The sequence below is a fragment of the Fistularia commersonii genome, chromosome 28 (assembly GCF_037954325.1).
Source record: "Fistularia commersonii isolate RoL2024-O1a breed Wild chromosome 28, RoL_Fcom_v1.0, whole genome shotgun sequence".
Taxonomy (NCBI): Eukaryota; Metazoa; Chordata; class Actinopteri; order Syngnathiformes; family Fistulariidae; genus Fistularia; species Fistularia commersonii.
Genome location: NC_141311.1, coordinates 11434127 through 11458017, shown reverse-complemented (window position 1 = coordinate 11458017; position 23891 = coordinate 11434127). Strand labels below are relative to the sequence as shown.

The window sequence follows — 23891 nt, the reverse complement described above, 5'->3', positions numbered from 1 at the left end:
GGCCCTGTTGGTTTATTCTATTTTTGAGGATAAATATCTTATTGTACTACAGGACATTCATAGACTCCTGGAAAGGTCTCTCTCTTTTCTATCCATACTCGCTGCCCCTCATTTCCAGTGGATGAAACAGAATATGGTTTCTCGTTATCAGCCTGGACTCCTCCCACTGTTTGACTGCTGGTGTTACTCCTCCCTCCCACTTCTGTGGAGAGCTCGACAGTGACCGTTAATCCCGGATTGCGCTGCACTGCCGTTTGCATCCCGTTGTTGCTGGGAGAGCATGGCACGGCTCCAGGACCCCTGTGCTCACACAGGAAAGAAGTGAACGAGTGAGAGAGGCAGAGAGGGAGAAAGGAAAGAGTCACTCTTGGGCTGTTTCATGACTGCCAGAGCTGCCTGATCACCGTACTAGAGACTGAGTTGCAGTCACACATACGATAATTTAAAGAAGAGTGGAGATAGAACAGAAGAAGAAAGGAAGGATGATGGCTCATTTGTCGCAACTGTGACTGCAAATGTGAATGAAGAGGGGAAGAAACCTTGGTTTGCAACCTGAGATCTAATATATCGCAGTCGCACTCTGCTTCTACTGCTCCCGTTTAAGAAGGATTAAACTTTTTTATCTCCTGTTGGCATATCCATCAGTCAGAGCCTTTAGTATGGAGTCTCCCACCAAAGAGATCGAGGAGTTTGAAAGCACGGCCCTGAAGTACCTCCAGCCAGAACAAATTGAAAAGATTTGGCTCAGACTCCGAGGACTGTAAGTATATCTACTCTTACTGTTTTCAACAAGTGTGTCTGTGTGTGTGACTTAGTGCATGTACATGTCTGTGTGTAAAATTGAATAATGCTTATGTATAACCTCAACTTGTTACCTTTAGTTAAGGATGGGATTATTATCTAGCATTATAGAAACTATATACTTTTGTGCACCTTGCACTACATGACATGGAATGTGTTGACCATTTTCGAACTATGAGAACCAAGCTATCAAAGAGGAGCATCACCTTGATTTTAACATAATACAGAAGGCAGGCTGAGCAGAAACAATGAGATCTTTGTCACTTTAGCTTAAAAGATTGTGTTGTTAGATTATGGCACTAGGGGATTGCATATACCCGGGTAATGCAATGAGGTTGAGGAAATGTCTGTCTTTTTCTATGTTCATTTTGATCTCCCGCTTTTTCCCCCTGGCTACATGTTCATGCAATTCATCTTGGAATTACAAAAAAACAAGTATCCAGACGTAATGTTTAAAAAAAAAAAAAAAAAAAAAATCATGATCATTTTAACCACTCCTGTGTGTTGCAATGTGATGACCTTACTGATATAATAATACCAAATTAACCTTATACAAATTCCTAAAATCTCAAATGACTATCTGGTAGCTTATGTTATTTTTGCCAAAAAAAAATACACGTTTAGCTATTATTTATTTAAAGAAGTAGTAAATTAGAATCGAAAGTACTTAAAAATATATGTGAGGGTAAACCTCAGTTTTATTTGATTTTTTTTTCTATTCATCAATTTGGCTTTGTTTCTTTGTTTACCACTGAATTCCACATGTGTCTGACTTATTTTTAGGGTTTCCCTACTTCATAGTATATCTTTTATTCTATGATTAGAAACTGCCTCTTTTTTCTGTGTAAGAAGCTTGATATACTGCAGTTTTCCCTCAGTAGCATCATCTGCTACATTCTGTGTGCTTATTTTTCAATAGTTTATTTCAATTTCATAAGCCATACATTTCTCCAACTGGCAGCACCCAAAAATATGGAATCTTCATACAATATGTGTTATATTCTTAAAATCTGGATTTGTGTGTGGTACAGGAGAGGATGACCAGAGAGCTTGTGAAAAACAGATCGGTTGTGTTTTTGAATATGTATTGTGGCTTGGGGACATTTTATGTATGTACTGTCAGCTTACATAGGAGATTTGTTTGGCAGGAGAATGATTGGTGTGAGTGTGAGCTGGATGGCTATCAGAACACTGTGGCACCGGATATTCCACAGAGTACACTAATCACCCAAGCGTTGGCTTTGGACAGTTTTCCCTTTGCTCAATAGTCAGTTATGCATTATAAAGCCTGGTGACAACCACTGATCAAGGCATGAACAGCATGTTGTGTTTTATTACTAACAACTGACAAATTGCCCCTTTATGTTTTTGCATCAGTGAATGGATTTCAATGGACTTCCATGAATAATTTACATCACTACGACAGACCAACCCCTCTGTCACCCACTGGTTAATGGAAATCAATGAATAATTTAATTGCTTGATCAACAGTTCATCACAGAGGTAGCCCTTAAGGGATGGGTAACTTTACTGGCCCAAAGAAAGTCAATGTAGCCGTTTGATTTTTATAAGGACTTGGTGCCTGTAAAAACAAGAAGGAAAAAAGATTACTGCCCACAGAAATTCTCCAAAGATATATTTTGCCAGGTAATGTTTTGTTCAATAACATCACAGCACATTTGCAGTTATTATAATTCCTGAAATGGTCATGACTCTTTTTCAACTCGCATCCTCATTATACAGAGGACGCTGCATTAAAACCATCTAATTAGAAGTTGTAATGTTGACACACTTGTAGATGTAAAACAGGCTTGTCGGGGGAGGGCAAAGGAGAGGTAAAGCATTGGCGTCTAAGAAATATCAGTAGTTTTGTCCTTTTAGGCCTTATCATTACAGTTCTTTTACTGCAAATATCACCTCTGGTCTTTAAGTGTCATTTGCCTATTCCTTGAAACTTCAAGCTCACTTTAACATAACCATTGGAGTGGTACTTGGTATGAATAAAGCTGAAATTGCTTAATGGCCCCTTTAGAGACCCTCAGATGATTTATTTAGTCATGAGACAATTCTTTCTCAATCCTGAGGGAGTTCCTTATGTTTCATTACCGACAAAATTCTTAGCTTGCACTTTTTCAACAAGCTCTACAAAGATTGATACACAGAACAATCAAGAAACAAATCAAGCTAAGTGCTATGATACTCCCTGACTGGAATTTTAAATCTACCCCTGCATATGATTGAATGGCAGTGGAACCATTCTTCTTTCCATCCTGCTATCTGTCTGTCTGATACACAGTAATTCTATATTTGTGTGTGTATGTGTGTGTGTGTGTGTGTGTGTGTGTGTGTGTGTGTGTGTGTGTGTGTGTGCATGTATATATATATGAATTATGGTATATAAATAAAATCTGCTCTCCAGTCTTCCTGGAGTTGTTTGTGTGTTTCAGGCAAAATGTCAGGGTAACTGATAGTAGGTGTATTTTCAGTGAGTATGTGGGCTGTCAAGTGGTTTATGCGTGAGTGTATAAACAATGTTATTTATTTGCTTCAGATTTTTTCATAAGCAATTTTGAGTTTTATTGTTTTTTTAAATGTACTAATTGAAAAAACAATTCCTGAGACTGCAATGCTATCCACATGGAAAGAGAAAGTAATAATAACATTTTTATTATTTTTGTAAATTCTGGAGCTTAATGTATTTTTTTTCCATATTGTTTGCTTATGTTTGTAATGCCCCCCTCCCACAATATTTCATTTGTTGGTGTTTGAAGTTGGAGTCTCTTGCTGCGTTGAGCCAGGCAGGATATGACAGAATGTTATCAAACAACCTAAAGCCGTATAGGTAGATTTGCACCTCTTTCCAAAAACCAGAGGAAAAAAAAGAATAAATTTCATTAAAATTCAACAGAAGCTACCAAAAATCAGAAAAAATAGATAAGTGTAATAAACAAAAACGTGTAATCATCAGAAAAGAATACATTAATATTTCCCCCCAAATTGAAAAGAATAAATGAAAATGCTGCCAGATTATTAACTATTTCAGTAAAGTCGTAGTACTTCTTATTTTGCTGGGGATCTGCTTGGTTACATGAGGGATAGTATACACTGTTGTCTGAGAAGGATTGATCTGCAAAGGTAACAAAGGTAATAATATCTAAATAATGTCTTAAAATGACCTCCAATGTTTTTTGGAAGCAATTTGTGTAATAGTATTGGATGGAGAGGACCATACTGAACAACATCCCAAGATACTATTATTTGCCATGGTTTTATCTTAGTTCACATGTCATTTTTTCATTTGTATGAAAAGCAAAGTCATGTGCTCATTTCTCCTTGTTTTTGCATGCTGCGAATCGTACAATATTTTTTATAATTCTGTCTTAAAACTTGGTCAACAGTATATGTATATCTCAATAATATCCTGTATATTTTCTTTCCCTGGCAGGCGGAAGTATAAGAAGACGTCCCAGAGGTAAGGCTTGATGCTGGGACCATGGACTGCCTCCGCATCTACTTTGTCCATCCTATCCTTACTGTTAATCTCTAATTCATCACACTTTCCCCTTGTTTCTCGGTTCCTTTACTCATCAGCCCTTACTCTCCTGCATACCCTGACCTAGTGCATGACCTACTGCTGCATTTTTTGCCTCGTCATTTTTCGGTCACCTTATAAAACATTTTGTAACTATAATGAAATGCATTTTGAATAAAAATTGTCATTTTGTCACAATGACTTCATGTTATTCTTACCTACTTACTTGCTGACTGTATTATTAGGAGCAGTTTTTGGTCACAACTTGATAAGTTCAATACTCTTTGTTACACGTTTATGCTTGAAGTAATTTCCCGATAGAGCGTTCAAGTCTGGGTAGAAGGTACGAGGAGGTATGTGTTTTGCAAAATGGAGACTTAAGCTTGATGCATAAACTTTGTGCAATATTATCCACTTTAGTCTGGAGCATTCATTTATTTAGTATTTTGAGATACTCAAGGGAGTAGGTAGTTACAAGCACTAAATCAAGCAGTAATTAATACAACTGAATGCATGGTTAATAGAAATGTAAGTATCATTTGTTAAGGTTGTTTCTGCATTGATATGTCAGTTCTATTATTCTTTTTGGCTCTGCGGTGATTACTTATGCTGGTGAAGAATATATATTTCTGGCTCTAGCACCCTAGACAATCTGTAAAACAGTGAAATGTTTAATATAATCTAATACTTACTTTTTATCACTTGCATAGTGATTAAATGTTTTTTTTTATTTCCTGCAATTTTGTAAAGTTGATTAATGCAGCAAGGTAGAAGGAATTTAGGAGTTGTGTGTGTATCAAATATGTCTTCAGTGCAAAAGTTTTATATTCTGGCCTTAATTAAATCAAATTCTAGGCTTGAACCTTTCCGGAATATGCAGAATTTTTTTTGCTCTGTCACATTTCTTCATCATAATGAAGTTTTATTCACTGAACGATTGACACATGAGCTTGTTACATTCACTGAACATGATCATGTACATAGTTATCTAAAGCTAAGCCAAGGTCAGTGCTTTAAGTATAAAGAGGAGTATCTGATTATACTTTTTCATGAAAATAACCTCTAAAAGTTAAAAGAAAAAACTTGTTTCATAAAAAAATTAAGACTGGTTTTGTAAGTCCGATTTGTTTACGGTGAGCGTTGGCCTTCGCCATGGCTGTCCTTTGTCACCGACTCTTATCATAACTCTTCTGGATAGAATTTCTAGCCGCAGCCAAGATGTTGAGGGGATCCGGTTTGGTGACCTCAGGATTTGGTCTTGCTCATGGGGGATGATGTACTATAGTTTTGTTGGCTTCATCCTACTGTGATCTCCAACTCTCGATGAAGCAGCCGAATGTGAAGCAGTCGGAAGGAGGAGAAGCACCTCCAAAACCGAGGCCATAGTTCTCAGTCGGAAGTGGGTGCACACTCCGGATACTAAAAGTCCCCTGGGTCTTGTTCACAAGTGAGGGAAAGATGGAAGAAGACCAGTCGGTGCACCATCAGCAGTGATGTGGATTCTGCACCGGTCTGTCTTGGTGAAGTAGAGGCTGAGCCAAGGTGAAACTCAATTTACTGGTAGATCCATGTTCCTACCCTCACCTTTGGTCACATGTTGTGGATCGCGACCGAACAAGGTCACGTATCCAACCGACTGAAATGAGTTTTCTGCACGGGGTGCTCAGGCTCTCCCTTAGAGATAGGGTGAGGAGTTTGGCCACCTAGGAAGGGCTCAAAGTAGAGTCCCTGCTCCTCCACCTAGATTATAGTCATATGAGGTGATACAGGCATCTGGTTAGCATGCCTTCTCGATGCCTACCTAGTGAGGGGTTCTGGGTATGTCCAACGCCCGGGAAGACCCAGCACATGCTGGAGGGACTATGTCTCTAAGCTGGCCTGGGGATGCCTCGGGATGTCCCTGTAAGAGCTGCACCAAGTGGCTGGGAAGTCTGGGTGCAACCCGGTCCCAGATATGCAGGATGGATGGATGGATAAAGGCTTGGCAATTTGATCAAATGGTTTAAGTATATCATGGCGAAGTGCTGATATTAGTGTATATGTCAGTTTACCTTGTAGAGTATGTATGTGCCAAAAAGAATTTTTCATATGTGATTACATTTGCTTGGCTGTCTTAACTTGAATTTGTGCGGCAAATGGGCCATGAACATATACATCTTCTAAATGACAGCAAAATAAAGCAATAAAAAAGGCAACACTTTTCGGTACAAAAAATGGGAAATTGATGCAATACAAATCAAGGCTGCCAAAGCACTGTTGCAATGCACTTTCTTGGCATTTTCTTCTGAATTGTGGGATTGCACAGTCAGAGTAATTGAACAAATATCTCTTCATGCTACTTATTGGCACAGTCTGTGGTTGTTTTGCGTGGTGTAGAGCTAGCTGTTGGAAACTGAATCTTTCTGTTACGGTCTCTCTCACTCTCTCTCTTGCTCTGCTGGGTGGGTGAGTTCCTGTGTGGAGGAGCCAGGTGATTGACAGCTCCATGTGTGTCTGTGTAATTACGGCTGAGCTAATTGGCAGAAAGGAACACTGGGACATTGTCATTACTGACACACCAGGACAACCCCTCACACATGCAGATGGAAAGATAGAATAGCCCGTTTACAGTGAAGAGGTGGTAGAAAGGGGAAATCTGGGAGATGCATTTAAAAGAGATGGATGTGATAATGAAAAGAAAGTTAGGATTTTTGTTCAAGATCTGTCTTCTATGGACAGCTCCCTTCCATCTCCTCACAATGTAAAACAATTCCCCAGATATGGAATGTCATTAGGTCATGAGGAGTGAAGGTACTAACAGAATCAGCTGAAGTTTGAAAAAGTCCCACCAAACACATCTGTGGTTCTTAGTCCCTAACCAGAGAAGTCAGACACTTACTCGGTTTTACTCTAACAACTTGTGAATCTCTCTCTCTCTCGCTCTCTATTTCTCTTTTGCTCTTTCTTTCTGTTACTTATCTTACCTCGATCCGTTATTTTTGTCATGCGCATGCAAATGCCACGCTGATGATTTTTTTTTTTTGCACTTTTATCGTCTGAATGGACTCATCTTTGCTTTCAACTCTGCAGTACAAAACCTGTTTCAAAACAAATTTTAATAATTTGGTTCCAGCTCGTGCTGCAGCCTCATCATCTTGCCATAAACAGTTGAATGGAAGAGGGAATTGCTTTTTCAGAGCCTTTGGTAGAAATGAGGCTGGCACTCACTGATATGGGGTTTTACCTGTGGTGTTATTCTAGCCAGCTCGTTTAAACACCCTCCCCCTGAAAATGGTCCTTCTTGGCACTTTGAATGACTGAGGAAAAATGTTTTTTGTTTTCCCAGCTCATCTTGTGTTCATCTATGTCAGCACATAACAGATCCTTCATGTGTATCATCCGAACAGAGTGCGGTAGTATTCAACACCTGAGATTTCGGTTGTGTCCTACTCTATTAGTACATTATTTGCAATTCTGCATTAAAAATATAATTAAATCCATCAGCTATTCAAACTGGAGAGCATTACAGTGTATTGTGGCTTACTCATTAGGAAATAATGGCTTCCTGGTTCTACCAAGAAAGATAACAGTGACAGGAGGGTGTCTCCTGTGCGGTAGGTCTGTGATGAGGTTATATTAAAACTTGATTAGCAGGAGACTTGTCTTTGGCAAAGCAATTATAATACTAAAGATGCACTGATCATTTGGTGCCTTGCTGAAAAGTTCTCTTCAAAAACAATGGGAATGAAACCGATTCAGAAAGTCGTGGGGCCCAGTTAATGGGTTTGACTGCTATACTAAAGTTGTTTACTACAAGTGAAGGAAAAAGTTAATGTAGATTTAATACAGGGCTTTCTAAAAGGATATGTCACAATAGATAAAAATGTACTGGACATGCAGAGGAATTGAGAAGATGTGAGATTCCTCTGTATGTCCAGTACATGCAAAGAGAACTTTTGAACATTTATAGTCACTCTCCTAAACATCTTAAAGCTGTCAAGAGAGTATAGAAGAATGCATAATTTTCTTCTTGTTTCTGTCCTATTCTTTTAACCTTCTCCAGGCAGATGTTGCAGATTTGCGACAGCCAAATATCAGATTTTTCCTGCAACTACAACTTAATTTGAGCCTGAGAGGGTTAATCATTTGATAATATTCAATATTTTATTCATTATTTATTTATTTATTGTAATATTTATTATCTTAGCTTGATTTGACTTTTACCCTAGGTCGCCCAAAATATTTGTTTTTGCATTACTATGGAAAACATGGTTTGTTAACCCCCTTAAAGTTCAAATTCTGCTCTCATTTTAAATGCTGTTATTGGCCTATTGCTGTAAGCAGCCGTTTCTGTGAGGGAATTAAAAATGTGTTTCTTCCTGAATGAATACTGAGCTTCACAATTGACACTGAGTAATTGGTTGTAATCCTCTTAAAGAAGGATGCACCAATACTTCCTCTTTGGTTGACCAAAAATCCATAGATCATCAAACCAAAATCACACAACCAATTACTGTCATTTATTATGTACAAGGTCACAAGATTGGCAATTTATTTTGCCTTTAGATGGGTCAAGTCTCCATGACATAAATATAATTTTACCTTGTTTCCTGAATAGCATATAAGGGTTTTGCATTCAGATTTAGCCACTTTATGTTGTCAAGCTTGTCTGTATTGTATGTCATGTCAGTATTCAGGTTTCAAAGTCTTTTCAGAACAAGCACAACTCAAATGGCATAGATACATAAATTATGGAAAAGTGCTGTGTTTTGGAGATGTTGACCATAAACGATCCTAAAACTTCCTTGCAAATCAGTCATAGCTTTACATTTTTGTAATAATAAAGGGTAATTAGATAAAGTATAGGTTTAATCATCTCATTTATTCTCAGGAAATCAAGTTTGCAACAGGATGAAATCCATAGAAAGACTATAAGCTCACAATGTCTCTTCACTCGAATTTTTCTAATTATTTTATCATTTGTATTTTCACATAATATAACCTATTTTTAACTCGATAATGTTTGGCATAAATTCATAATCTTTAACAAACATACAATGATCTGATGGAGTTTAAAAAAGGCATTTCATAATCTGTAAGACTAACTACAATTTTTCTGTTACAGGCAAGAGATCCGGCCACATTAAATGATTGACTTATAAATCCTAACTGTGAGAATGGAAAACACCAGTGAGCATCATTGAAGTCATGGCCTCTGTTAAATTAGTCCGCTTAGAAAAACCCAACAACATATGAAGAAGATATTTAAGACTTTACTAAGAAAAATAAACATTTGTGCACTTTGATTTATACTAGACAAGAATATGTAACTTTACATGTTTGTGTTTTTCAATGTAGTTTAGTAAATCCCAATAGAAAGAACAATGAATAACAAAGAACCGGTTCTTCAACTCCGGGGAATGTTAGTAATCACAGAGAAAAAATCTTCTAGGTATTGGTTGCCTTTTAAGATAGGCCCATTGGATGTTACCTGAGCATCTTTTTCTCATTTCTGGTGCTCAGCTCTGGCAGCCATCGTAGCTATTTACTGGTGATGATTCATTTGGAGGAACGATGCAGTACGCTTTTAGTCTCCGATTTGGATTGGCTGGATACCTGAACAAATGTCATGATCTCATTAAACAATGATTTGTTTGTGAGAAACAAAGAGCAGAATGAAAGAGAACTTAAGAAACGATGCTCAGTATTGACCAATTAGAAATAACCTCTACAACAGATATCACATCATTCTCACTCAGTACAACTAAAGGTCATTTTAAACATTACTTTTTATTACAAGTCACCACATTAGCAATGATTGTCTGATCATTCAAATAATTGTAATTTTTCATTAAAGTTTATATCACAATAAAAGTTTATTTTGACTTTTGCTTTTCTTGACATGAAATACCATTTTTCCGTTGCCTCTTGGGCTTTTATGTAGTAAAAATGCGATCAGAGATAGTGGGGTCAGAGGAGCAGATGTAAAACACTGGGCAATGCTCTTCATTTTAGTCTGGGTGGAGGGGTTGAGTTTAGATTGACAACAGACAAGCTGAGTGGGCTCAAGACCTCAATTTCAGCCTTGAATGACTTGCTGTTCTTTCAATAATTGTTTTTGGCAATAAGTTGTGGAGTTCTTGCTTTTATTTAGTTCCATGTTTATATGTGTGTGTATGAAGTGTGCTATACATAAAGCATTAAAGTCATTTGTCTCTTTTTAGTCCCTTTTTTATTTGCATTATAGTGAAATTATAAATGTACTTAATTTATATAGCCCTTTTTTATTCACAGGCCCTTCAAAGTACTGTACATATTTACTCATTCACATTTGGCTTGCAGAGGACTCTGTACTACACAGAATCAATCTGATTTCCCTATGATATTTACACAGCTATCTGAGACCTTTCGTCCAACAGAATAAGCAATTGAAGTGTAACACTGGTATGAAAGCGTTCTAAAATCGGCTGGACTATGCACTAATACTTTGTGGTTATAGCAAGGTCATTCACTTCTTCTAGTCTATTACTTTCTTCAGCCTTTTTTCCCTTCCTTCTCCCCCTTTTCATCTTGTCCCCACTGCTGGATGATTTGTGGGGTAAAGCCAAGCTCACAAGAACCTCCAAGCTTGGGTTAATTGTAACTTGTATTGTCCTCAACTGATCATATTTTCCTTTCCCCACTTTTTTTTTAACTTTAGGTTTTTCTGTCTTTTGCGGTAACTGTGGGTTCATGACTCGGTCTTTGTCTGAGCCAGACAGGTGATAAGATATGCCTCTCAGTTTAGCCATCTACAGTATATACTCCTTAACTCAATAGATGTTCGTTACTTGAATTTATTGTATCCGGCAATATACTGGTTTCAAGCAATATGAAAATGCATCAAGTCATTCAATCTCTTATCAATGAACTAATGTAGTCAGTGTGCTCCCTTAAAATATAATATTTCTTCTTTTGAACACTGTTGGGATAAATTATAATTTAAAAAGTATGATCCAAAAAATGTGATCCAGCATTTTCTCCAACATTGCTTTTAAACTGTTAAAACTTATTACTGTGCATTACCATATACAGTGATAATGAGAATGTATGATTTTCATACAGTAAATATCCTGATTATAATAGTCATAGTAATACATATTTAGATATGAAATAAGCAATACAGTACACATATGACCCGTATTTATATCTTTACTGATAATTTTCAGCCTCTTAACTAGCATTATTGCGCTTAATGTACTGCTTTTGTTGGGACTTGCCAAGCCTAAATGACAGTTTAACAGAGAACCTTACTGCCACATGCTTTCCCGCATACAATATATGGTCCCCAATTGTCAGTTTAATCTGTTTTCTTTTTTCCTTTTTTTAAGACCCCCTCACCCCCTTCCCATCCAGCCCATTGTCTCATGCTTGCTAGTAGTTTGTGTAAAAGATATTACCCCTGGACATAGGCGGCAGGTCACAGAAAGATAGGGGAGAAATGTGATTTTTTTTTTTAATTTATTTTTTTGTGTATCTGTATTTATTGATTTTGAGTTGCCAATAATCGGTCACAGTCTGTGGCTTTTAAAAGAAATACTATGAGCATCCTCTAATCTAACGTTTACTACACTGAATGTATTTATTCATGAGAGATGCCTGCAAGCCATCTGTGTGAATATTTTTGTTGTTCAATGAGCTATCTGTCATCTAACATCATTCATCTCACAGTAACTCAGTTATTTCACTCTTGGAGGGATGTTGCTTATACGGTATACCATAGTCAAATATAATACACTAAATAAATATAATATATAACTAGCTATAATGACAAAAGATAAATAATGCCAAGGACCATTTCATGAAAATTTTGGTAACAAGATAAGAGTAGTGGGCTGAAGATGAAAATAAGGAAACCACAAAATTAAGACCCTACGAAATGGATTATTTGGAGTCTGTCTTGGGTTTCCAATGTGATGAATAAGGTTGCAAAGCTTCTATAATTTCCCTCTCCAGTCTCCCAAGAGATCGATAAAGTTCTATCCTATCCTGTCCTATCCATAGGCAACTCACTTTAATATACAAATAAAAATGTAATTCCATATTTTTCTGTTAGCAAGTGAATTTCTGGAACCTGCACCATGAGCTAACTGAATGATTCTAACTGAATTGGACTTGATTTTCATTCACATTTATAACAACTTTGACTTATAACTCTGGTATTGACCAAAACATAAGGCCTCAGACTTTAGGTTATATTGTCTTAGTGTTACTTGCATAACATTTGGTGCAAACAGTAAGATGACTCACTTCAACAAAGAGCTCAAGAGCTCAATATGTTTCATCATTTTTAACCAAACTGTGAATAGTTTAAGTTTAAAGGAGAGAGGACTGAATGAAGAATTTGGCAGGGAAATATCTGCAGGATTTGGAACAGAAAAGTCTGTATACGTGTGTGTGTGTGTGTGTGTGTGTGTGTGTGTGTGTGTGTGTGTGTGTGTGTGTGTGCGCGCTGCCAACCTCCCTGGTAAGGTCTATTCAGGGTTGCTGGAGAAGAGGGTTCGCGGGGTTGTTGGACCTCTGATCCAGGAGGAGCAGTGCGGTTTTCGTCCTGGTTGTGGAACAGTAGACCAGCTCTATACCCTTGGTAGGGTTCCTGAGGAGGCATTGGAGTTTGCCCAACCAGTCTACCTGTGTTTTATGGACCTGGAGAAGGCATTCGACCGTGTCCCGCGAGCAACCCTGTGGGGGGTGCTCTGGGAGTATGGGGTACTGAACCCCGTCATACGGGCTGTTCGGTCCCTGTATAATCGGTGTCGGAGCTTGGTCCGTTTTGTCAGTTGTAAGTCGGACCAGTTCCCGGTGAGAGTTGGACTCCGCCAGGGCTGCCCTTTGTCACAGATACTGTTCATAACTTTTATGGACAGAATTTCTAGGCGCAGCCAGGGTGGTGAGATCTGGTGGCCGCAGGATCGAGTCTTTGCTTTTTACAGATGATGTGGTTCTGTTGGCTTCATCAGGCCATGATCTCCAGCTCTCACTGGAGCGGTTCGCAGCAGAGTGTGAAGCAGCCGGAATGAGGATCAGCACCCCCAAATCCGAGACCATGGTGCTCAACCGGAAATGGGTGGAATACCCACTCCGGGTTGGGGAAGAGGTCCTGCCCCAAGTGGAGGAGTTCAAGTATCTTGGGGTTTTGTTCACAAGTGAGGGAAGAATGAAGCGGGAGAGCGACAGGCGGATCGGTGTGGCGTCTGCAGGGATGCAGACTCTGTACTGGTCTGTCGAGGTGAAGAGGGAGCTGAGCAAAAAGGCGAAGCTCTCAATTTACTGGTCGATCTACATTCCCTCCCTCACCTATGGTCACGAGGTGTGGGTAGCGACTGAAAGAACAAGATCGTGGATCCAAGCGGCCAAAATGAGTTTCCTCTGTAGGGTGGCCGGACTCTCCCTCGGAGATAGGATGAGAAGTCAGTATGCCTCCTGGACACATCCGGGGAAGATATTCCAGGCATATCCTTCTGGGAGGAGATCACGGGGAAGACCCAGGACACGCTGGAGACACTATGTCTCCAGGCTGGCCTGGGAACGCCCTTGAATCCCCCCATGAGCTGGACCATGTTGCGGGGAGAGGGTTTGGGCTTCACTGCTCCGGCTGCTGCCCCTGCGACCCAATTCCGAGTAAGGGTGGGGGGAAGATGGATGGATATACATATATATGTGTGTGTGTGTTTGTGTGTGTATAAAGTCATATAGTTTTAGAGCCAATGCAGATTCAAATTGATTTGCTATGGTTTGCCTTTTGTGGTAGCCCAATACTTTATACAATAGATTTTTTTGCCATTTCTTTGTCACACACTTATAGTTATTCAGTACAGTTTGCAGAAAAAGCAGTTGCTGACTTATTTATTTTTGCAACTTCTCTGTGGAATTCATTTGGCTAAAGAGGTATTGATCAATGATGCTATGCCTGAAACTTGGTGCCTGGCTGTGTCATGAACAATAAACAATGAATTATTTTGTATTGGGAAGTGAAATATGTTTCGTTACAACTTGGAAAAAAGATTGCAAAGTCTAATTAAACCTCTCGCTCTCTGTCTCCTCTCTTTCTCTCTCTCTGTTTGTGTGTTTGGTTTATATAGTCGTAATGGCTGCCTATGTGAGAGCATAAATAAACAAATGCTGAAATAACACAATTTTATAGAAGCTAACTAAAAATATGCTATCTATCATTTTATTAGAATTCTCAAGAAACACAATTGACTAAACATCCATTACAGAAAATAAAATTTGAATGAAGTGTATTTCTGCAGTACAACTAGTAATATGGCGAGGGGGAGGGTTGTTGAAGCCAACAAAAAGACACAAACACAATATTTTTGTTTTTTGACACCCACACTAAAGTCCTGGATTTAGCAGCTGCTCTTCATCCTCATATTTATTTAAAATGTGTGTTTTGTGTATGAGTTTAATCAGCTTTATATTTGTACCTTGCTTAAATTCATCTGCAAGACTATTTCATAATTTCACCCCTGAAGCTGAAACTCATATACTTTTAAAAAATTACTTTTTCAAATGGCATTTTAAAATGTGTCTCCCCTCTTAAATGATTTCCTCTTTTTTTCTCTGCAAACAATTCATTTATTTTTTGTAGAAAGTGATTTCTTGGTTTGTATATTATTTGTGCTGTTTTGAATATAACCAGATCCTGAAATGTTAAAAGTGTTTGCTTGAAAAAGAGTTAATTTATGTGGTCTTTATATTCGGTGTTGGTAATTATTCTGATGGTCCTTTTCTGAATTGCTGTTTTTATGTAGATTACTTTTATATACAGTCACTAAAACACAAATATTTCACTTGATATTTATGAAATGCAAGTGGTACTGACATAATAGCAAAAATTGCAACTTGGACACACTGGTTTAAAATGTCACAACAATTCATAAATATACCTTTAAATCAATTTGGTATTAACAGAACTTATAGTAAATACAGATTCCAAGCAAGACCAGAAAGGACCACGAATACATACACTCACATTTTTCAGAATCATTTTTTTGTGTTATATTTGTTCCACTAGTAAATCAACACACACTTTTATTGGAAGCTCATTTCATTTCTTTTTTCTATCAAACTAAAGGACCAAGAACAGGAAAGTCACCTTTCTATTTAGTTGTCCAACACTGCATCTATTCACAGTTCCCAGAGGAGAAATCCCACTGCTGTACGTCCACCACAGACTTCATCTTATCCCATCACAAAATCAATATAAAATTTTCCAATAATAACCACCACACTGATGATTTACTATATAAGTGATTTGTACTGAAAAAGATACAAAAAGTAGCAAGTATAATATTTTTCAATAGGGTAAGACCTTCAATACTGATAGACCTGAGGACAGTTCAACAACTCATGTTTTCAAAGAAAATCTGTCTTCATGAATATGCACACACATACACACCCAGCAATATGTTTTATTGGATGCAAACCATGTTTGTGCAGATAGCGTGGGCTGTCCTTTATTTTGCTAGTGTCATTAGTGATGCCCTTTGCTGTGGTTCACCTCTGTTTCTGGTTCAACAACATGTTAATGTACAGGACCATTAAGTTTAATACAGATCTCATACATGATACGTGAGCAAATTTATATTCTGTTCTGCAGGTTTGACAAGAAAACATTTTGTTTGCAAACTCCTGGGGAGCAATGCAATGCTAGAATTCAATAGACAACCACATCCTAGTGGTTCACACTGTCATTCAAGGACACTTAAATAACAGTCTCAGCTTCAGGGTTAGTTCTTCATGGAGTTGAAGTGCATCAAAAATATATACAGTATATAGCTCCATGATCTTCTCTTGATGTACATACATTGTGTGAAGGGCTCATGGCCATAGAAGTTGCACTCCAATGCCCTCGCCTGTTGAAGGTTGAAGGACATGCCAGTGATCATTCACCGCAGTACACCACTTTTCAGCTTTTATTGATTTATTCTTTGTTTTTTGAGTGTATATGGTGGGGGGTGAGGATGCAGACTGCGGCAGCTACATTAAATGTTCTCATATATCTCTATATCTCCCATATTTTTTTTTGATAGTTTAACAATCTGAATCATATACTGTGTATTTGTATATTGACTTAGTCATTCAGTGATCTATCTTAGTAATTCATTTTAAGAAGGTACCACATTCTGTGTTGGTTTGCCTGCTGTCATTGTATTTGCAATATTTTGGTACTGATATAATGACATTACTATGGGAATCTCTATCATTTATTATGTTGGTGTCTGAATTAGAATCAGCCATAATCCAGTTGAAAGATCTATTTTCTCTGCCCCATCTCTTTCATTTGGTCATCACAATGGCATCTGTGATTGTGTCTGTTTCTGACCGCCACAAGTAACCCTTAGTTGTTTTTTGCCACAGGGATATTATTATCTTTAACTTCTGTTTGATTTTATTTTCCCTTGCTTTTCACAGCCCACATGTTTTCATTTCTCAGGTCTCAACATCATTTCATTCAGACACAAAACTAGGTTAATATTGATCAAATACTGGTACAAAATGGACTAAAGTGTCTTTCTTTCACTTGTATACTATAAGGCTCTTTTGATGTTGAAGTTACGGATTCTGCTTTTCCCTGTGCTTTTTCCCCCAGGTTAAAAGGTGCATTGTGGACATGGGCAGTCATTATTCATAAATAGCCATCAAGAAGTTCTGGCATTTTCAAGAAGTGTAGCTGCATGTTGCAGAGCTTAGAGTGAGCAGAGAACAGCATATCAATTTTTTGGGTCATACTAGGCCTAAGAAACAGTTGGTCGTAGATGTAGTTACTGAGTATTAATTCATTTTAAGCAATGTAAATATATGATGTGTTAGAAAACATTTGCTGTGCCAAGTGGAAGGCAAACTGCTATATGGCACTCCCAGTTTGGTAAAAACCAACAGCTCAGTGTTTTAGTTATTCTTTTTACCGAACCACCCACGGTTTCCAGTAAATCTACTGGTAATCAAATGCAAATATGCCGATTATGCCGATTATGCAAACACATTCAAAGTAAGCGATCTGTACAATTACACTTTCATGTGTACGGACAATTTGTCATTCAACAGCACAGTCACAGGTAAATTAGGCAATGCAATGTAATCTCTAAAAAGTCAAACAAAGTAATATTTATGATTGGGGAAGAGTGCAAGAGGACCAGGGTATATTGAAATGATTGAAAATAGGGTGACTATTACCAACAGGACCCACATCTCGGGGGTATAGAAGGTCTTAACTGCATCGTCTAGACTGTTTTTAATTGCATCCCATTAATGCACCTTGGTTTGTGTTACAGTACTCACAATTAACATGGTCTTTTCTTGGAATTTTACATTTGGTATAATTTAATGTCTATATGATTATCTGAACCACTTGAGACTAGGACCCTGATACAGTACAAGTAAATCCGTGAAAGCCCCCTTGTTCCTGTCTGTCATAATAATGATCCACACTACTCAAATCTGTGAACCATACTGCTCAAACCAGCTATTTAGTGATGTGTTTTTGAAAAATTATTTATTGATTCTTTGTGTTTCAACCTCGACTGACTTTCTCTCGAGTCTTCTATTCATAATAGTGTTTTGGAATCACTCTCAAAGTTGTATCGTAGGACACAAAGATGCATGTTCATATACCAGGGATTAGCTTTTATAGTATCGAAGTTCAAGTTTTCAATACTCTCATGGGACTGTCAAATACAACAAAGAGCCGTGTTCAAATTATTAGCCTAGCAGCAGAATTTGGCAAAGAGAACACCCACTGCTGGCAACCAGTGTGATGCCAGCTAAATATGTGGGCGAGATGGCTTAATATAACGCCTGGTTGGGGAGCCACTTTAATCTGTGGTTAAAGGCTACGCTTAATCAAGAAGCTTAACGTGTTCACAGTAATCTGAAGTAATTATAGAATGGGTATATGTTGTAAATCTGTAAAGGTGTGTGAATGTTTTAGCTGATTTTTGTTTGCTTGCATTTCATTTTCAAAAATCCTCATTTGATACTCATTTCATCAAACAAATTTGACTTGGACAATCACATTTTTATCCTTTTTAAAAGATCTATGTAAATTAAGCACTTTGAACACAAGGTCATACTCTCATGGCTAATTTGAGCGGCAATCAAGATTTCAATAGTTTTAATCAATTTCCTCTTGCATGTTAACAAATACGAATCAATCATACATTTTCAAATGTTTTCTGCATTATTTACATGTGAAACCTATTTTCACTGCTTTATCCTTGATGAAAATGAACTTTGACATGATTTTTTTAGGCAGGCTATTTTGGTTGAGCTCTATTGGTTAAATAATAGTTTGACCTCTTTTTCATCACAGAGCTCGAGACAGCCAACTAGGACAGGATAGAGGGACTATTGGCAAAGCACTATTTCACAAACTGATATAATTGAAATTAGCAAGATTCATGTATGGGGTAGTTAAAGGTTCTTTCTAACTTTCAATTTTGAGTGTCCCAGCCCTACCCCCTCCTGGTCTGTATTTATAAATATGCTCTCCCCCACATGTTAACATGCCTTGAAGAAGCTAAATTAAATCCTGTTACCTTGTATAACCCGTGTGACTGAGAATAGTGACAGAGTAATTGGGGTTAACTTGTTTGCTAAGGGTGCAGAAGTGATAATCTGGGGGTGAGAAATTTTCTGATGATGTAAAAAACACCTCACAATATCAAAGATATTTATAAAATGTAGTTATTTAATAATCAACATGACTTTAAAAGTAATTTTGCAATTTGCCATTATATCAAGGCTAATAACATGTTTCCTAAGTAACCAAAACAATGGCAGACATGTAGATCCCACTCCTTGTGTTTGTCATATGCTCGTGTCAAGACTGTTCATTCACACAGTTAAACCGAACAGGGTCCATAGACCATATTGAGATGTTGTGGCATACAATGTATTTAAGGAAGAATTAGTTTTCAACAAATAGATGGTGCTTTCGATGTTTGCGAAGTCATTACCACCCTGTCACAACATAAGATGAGCAACAAGGACCATCAGATAAGATGCTAAATTTTAAGTTCTACACAGACAATGACACAGAGAAAGTCATAAGGATCCATTGCAACACATTTAGAATCACTTAAAATATGTGAATATTATATAGCGCATAAGGGTTTAAACATAAACAAAAGCTTGCTTGAATTTACTAGTTTTCAAGTAGCATCATAAATTCTATGCTTGCCATTTTTTGTGAATAGTTGTCTCACAGATTGAAAAGGAAGTAATATGAGAGTAAACGGCAATTTCCTGAAGATATCGGGTCATATATATATATATATTTATGCAGGGATAATTTATTCACTTTTGAATCTATGCCTCAATAGTGGAGGTCTTTTTTTTCCCCCTCTCACTATTGGCAGCATATTGGCACCAACAAGTTCACGTTCACATCGGCCTCCAATTGGCTCTCCCACCCAGACCTTCCCTGCCATGCATGCTTTAATCTTTCAGATTACATAACTCATGAACCACTGTGCTTTAGGGATTATACTCCAGCACAGACACATGGCATGGCAGAGAGCATGTTTGACAGAAGAGCCAGAATTGTAGGTATGGCTACTGGAGGGATATCAAGACAGGGATTTGTATGTGAGATTATGAATTCTGTTTTGCATTGTTTTGAATTTTTTTTTTTTTTTCTGTGGCTGTTTGCCTTTTAGAACGGAAATTCATATTTCTCAAAATGACACAAAGTTATTTCACTGACCTTGATGAAGAGCATATGGTACAAGCGCATTTTGCAGGAACAAACGGTGACATCGTTTTGAAAAAGTGGACGGCATACTTAAGACGGATGAACAAAATGAAAGTGTATGTCCTTTCTATCACTGGGTGAGCTGTTGGAATGACAGGATCTGTGCAGAGAGTCACTGAGGTCAATTAATTCAGTTGGGTTACTTTGTGTCAGGCCACTGAACTTTGATTACACGCCAAGCATCCCATTATTTCTGCTTGTCTGTTGTATCTTGCTGACTTGAATTGCAATGTAATAAACTGTTGATTGAGCCGACTCACTCTGTTGGTTTTGCTAATCAAGTCAAATAGAGAGAATAAGAGCAGGATATTTTGTTAAATGTAACATTTTCAAGTCTTGATGCTTTTTCCTGGGAGGATTTTAACTTGAGTCACTTCAGTTTCATATTAACAAAAGTTTTAGGTGTTAAAAATTTTCAGGCATATTTTAAGATATATTGATGATTTTTCAATGGGCAGGGACCTTTTCTTGAAACAGAAAACAATACAAGTATTATGTTTTTTGGGATTTTATTTGTGAGTGAACAACTAAAACATTTAAAACATTATAGTGTAATTTATTGTTCATTTTTGTTGTTTTCCTCTATGGTTTATTGTACTAGGCCAGGACTGAATATGTATAGTTCACTTATAGATGCTCTTCTTCTTGTTTCGGCTTCCCCCTTCAGGGGTCGCTACAGTGAATCATTACATTACAGTCAGTTGGCAAATGCTTTTATCCAAAACTTACAAACAGTGTAATTCAATCACCGAAGATCCAAAGTACCAGTAGTTGGAAGTCAAAACTGACCACTCAACCAAATAGCCACCTCAGAACCATTACATACATACATTTATTCCATCGTTAATATTTTTTGTTTTCCGGGGGGGTTGGGGATGCAGGAGGGGATGAACATTTATGAATGCTGATGCAGTATAATCTATTAATACTACAGTGCTGTAACATTTTATGAAGATAAACAACTCTGAGACAGCTAATGAGACAGGGAAAATATGTTCACGATGAATGTATGAAAAGATATCTTGATGGTGCCAGGGTCAAACAGATCAATGTATTCAAAAAAATCATTTTCATGTATTAGCTTCAGATTGAGAACCCACACACAAATAATAAGGATGATCATACCAATGATAAATAATTATAATCATGCTGTGTATTGTGGGGCACAGAATTAAAAAAAAAAATCACAGTCTCATTTAATTGGTCAATAGTTTGTGTTAGAAAAAAATAGAAGGAAATTATGTGTAAGTTATGTATGATGTGCTGTGACCGGAGACTGATGCAGTTTATTTACATGTGCTGGATAAATATTACATAACTGCAGGTTGTTCATAGTTACAATTGACTTTCTCTCAAAAGCACACTGATCTCGGTGAAACAAGTGTGTCATCATAATACCTCAGAGATAAAACACCTGTGTCAGCAATGCACCTGATTCTCTTAATGGAAAGAGCCAACATTCAGATTTTTTATCAAAGTGTCTCTCAAACAGATGCAGAACTCGTGCATGAACTTATGCTCAGGATAATTGATTTAAAGTGTGCACCGGGCATCATAATTGCATCTTCAAAATAACAGATGGTGTTTTCCATGCTTTGACCCAATGGAAACCTGCTAGGAGTGCCTTGGACCTTGTGTGTTAATTCATTAAAATAAGGCCTGAAGTCTTAACTGAGATTTTTGGGTTCAGTGCAGTGTTTAAAGCAGACATTTTGTGCATTGTTAAGAGAACTTTTACTATACAGGGACAGATGCAAAGAAATGTTGCAAGTGAAAACCTCTTGTTCATGAAATAAACACATAGTAGAAATCTGGGTGTACAATCACTTCCATTCAGAAATTACCATTCATAATAACATGCATGAATAGAGACATCTATCATCTCATGTGACAAGTGTTTCAGAATTAGAATCAGAAATTAGGATCAGAATCCTCTTGCATGTTTGGAGATAAAAATTAAAAAAGGACTTAAGAAGAAAAGATTCTGACTGACCTAAAAAATGTACCAAGTGATTATGGTAGTGCACTTCATTTATTATATTATTGAACCATCGTTTGCATAATTTAGGCAAAGACAAAAGTAGGTTTTGTCAATGGGATTTGAGTCCCCCTTTGATAATAAAATACGTTCCGTTTAGAAATTACTTAGAATCAGTATTAATATTCTTATCTGACAGCATTACATAAATGAGGGTATCTGAAGAATTACTATATTGGTTTTGAAGTATGGATGTTTAAGTATTGATTGGCACACCAATAGTGATCATCATGTTGTAGTGCTGCTCATGTGCAGACTCTCGATGCTCTATTAAGCTGTTGGCTTTGTTTTCTTTCCCTGCAGAACAAATGAATTCCCAGAACTCACAAATTGCTTACTGGGATTAAAGCAAATGTTTTGTGGATTTAGAACAGCTTTAAATTCTAACTGTTCAGTTCGAACAAGTATATTTTTCCCTGGCCATTAATACATATACTGCAATCAATAATGTTAACCTCGAGTTACATCATTATATATTCATCTTCTGGCACTGGGATAGGCTGTAGCATGTCAATGGGCGATAGAACACGCAAAACACAGAAAAGTCCCCTCTCTGGAATTGAACCAGGATCCTTTGTGCCATGAGGCTGCATGGTGGCATTCATGGAGGAGGATGCGCATCATAATGTGTAAAATCTCCAATTAGAATGCAACATTTTTTGAAATCACTTACTTATTTATTTATCTATTTATTTATCTATTTATTTATTCATTTTAACTGACAGGTAGGAATTGCTTGACTGTATCTAATTAAAATAAGGATTGCTCCAAAACAAAAAAAAAAACAACCAAAATACATACTTCCAGTTGAATTGGACTTGTACAGGCACCTTGGGGTCCACATAGACAATAAACTGAACTGGACCTACAACCGTCAGAGCCTTCCTGGGGAGACTTATGTCGTCCGGTGTCTGTAGCGAGCTCCCCAAAGCCTTCTACCAATTTATGGTTGCCGCCATGCTCTTCTTTGCTGCAGTGTGCCGTTGGGGCGGTGCCAAGACTTGTGAGATTAACAAGCTCAACAAGCTGGTAAGGAAAGCCCACTCGGTGGTGGGATTGAAGTTGGACTGTTTGGAAACAGTCCTCCTCTACACGGCAAGCTGTTGCTGATGGGCAGCTCATTCAGCCAATGATCATCCCATCCCGTGCATAACTTAACCCTTAATACGTCCCGACCAAAATCTGACTATGCAACAGGAGTTTGTGCAGCACACAGCTGATGGAGTCGCATCCCTAGTTAATGGCCACTATCTGCATGCAATTTGTCACTTTGTTTCTGTTCTTGAGTAGCGTTTTTTTTTTTTTTTCAACTATTTAATCTTTATATTTCTTTGTCTGTGCTATTTAATGTATCTGTTATCTGTTGTTTATTAATTGTCTCTGTCCTTTTAATGTTTTTTTTGATCACTGTCTTCTTACCCTGCAGTGACACATGAATTTCTCCAATGGGGATCAATAAACTATCATCTTATTACAACAGTTTTTTACATTTTAAATTCCTTTCAGTCAATCTGACATATAATGTCACAGACAGTGAAACTTTAATCACAGTGAATATCTTAGTTTTGCATCCACATAGTTTACCTCTGCAGAGAGCCCTATGAAGGCCTGCTTTACATGTAGCTTGCAAATACATATGGAGTTTACCAGGATAATAAAAGCATATTTAGCTGATGAATGTTCAGCCTTTTAAAATAATGGCTTTGCTGCTGGTAAATAAAACAATTCCACTCTTCTGATGC

At 37.5% G+C, this 23891-nt stretch overlaps 1 protein-coding gene across 1 annotated transcript in view; it reads left to right on the top strand.

Moving 5' to 3' along the window:
• Positions 1-272: 272 nt before the first annotated feature.
• pde1cb (phosphodiesterase 1C, calmodulin-dependent b) overlaps positions 273-23891 on the top strand; it is a 60676-nt gene continuing 37057 nt past the window's right edge. Inside the window, exons 1-2 of the mRNA XM_086176231.1 lie at positions 273-760; positions 4247-4273. Coding sequence (XP_086032357.1) covers positions 660-760; positions 4247-4273 — 128 coding nt within the window. The 5' untranslated portion in view covers positions 273-659. The remainder of the gene's footprint in view (positions 761-4246; positions 4274-23891) is intronic.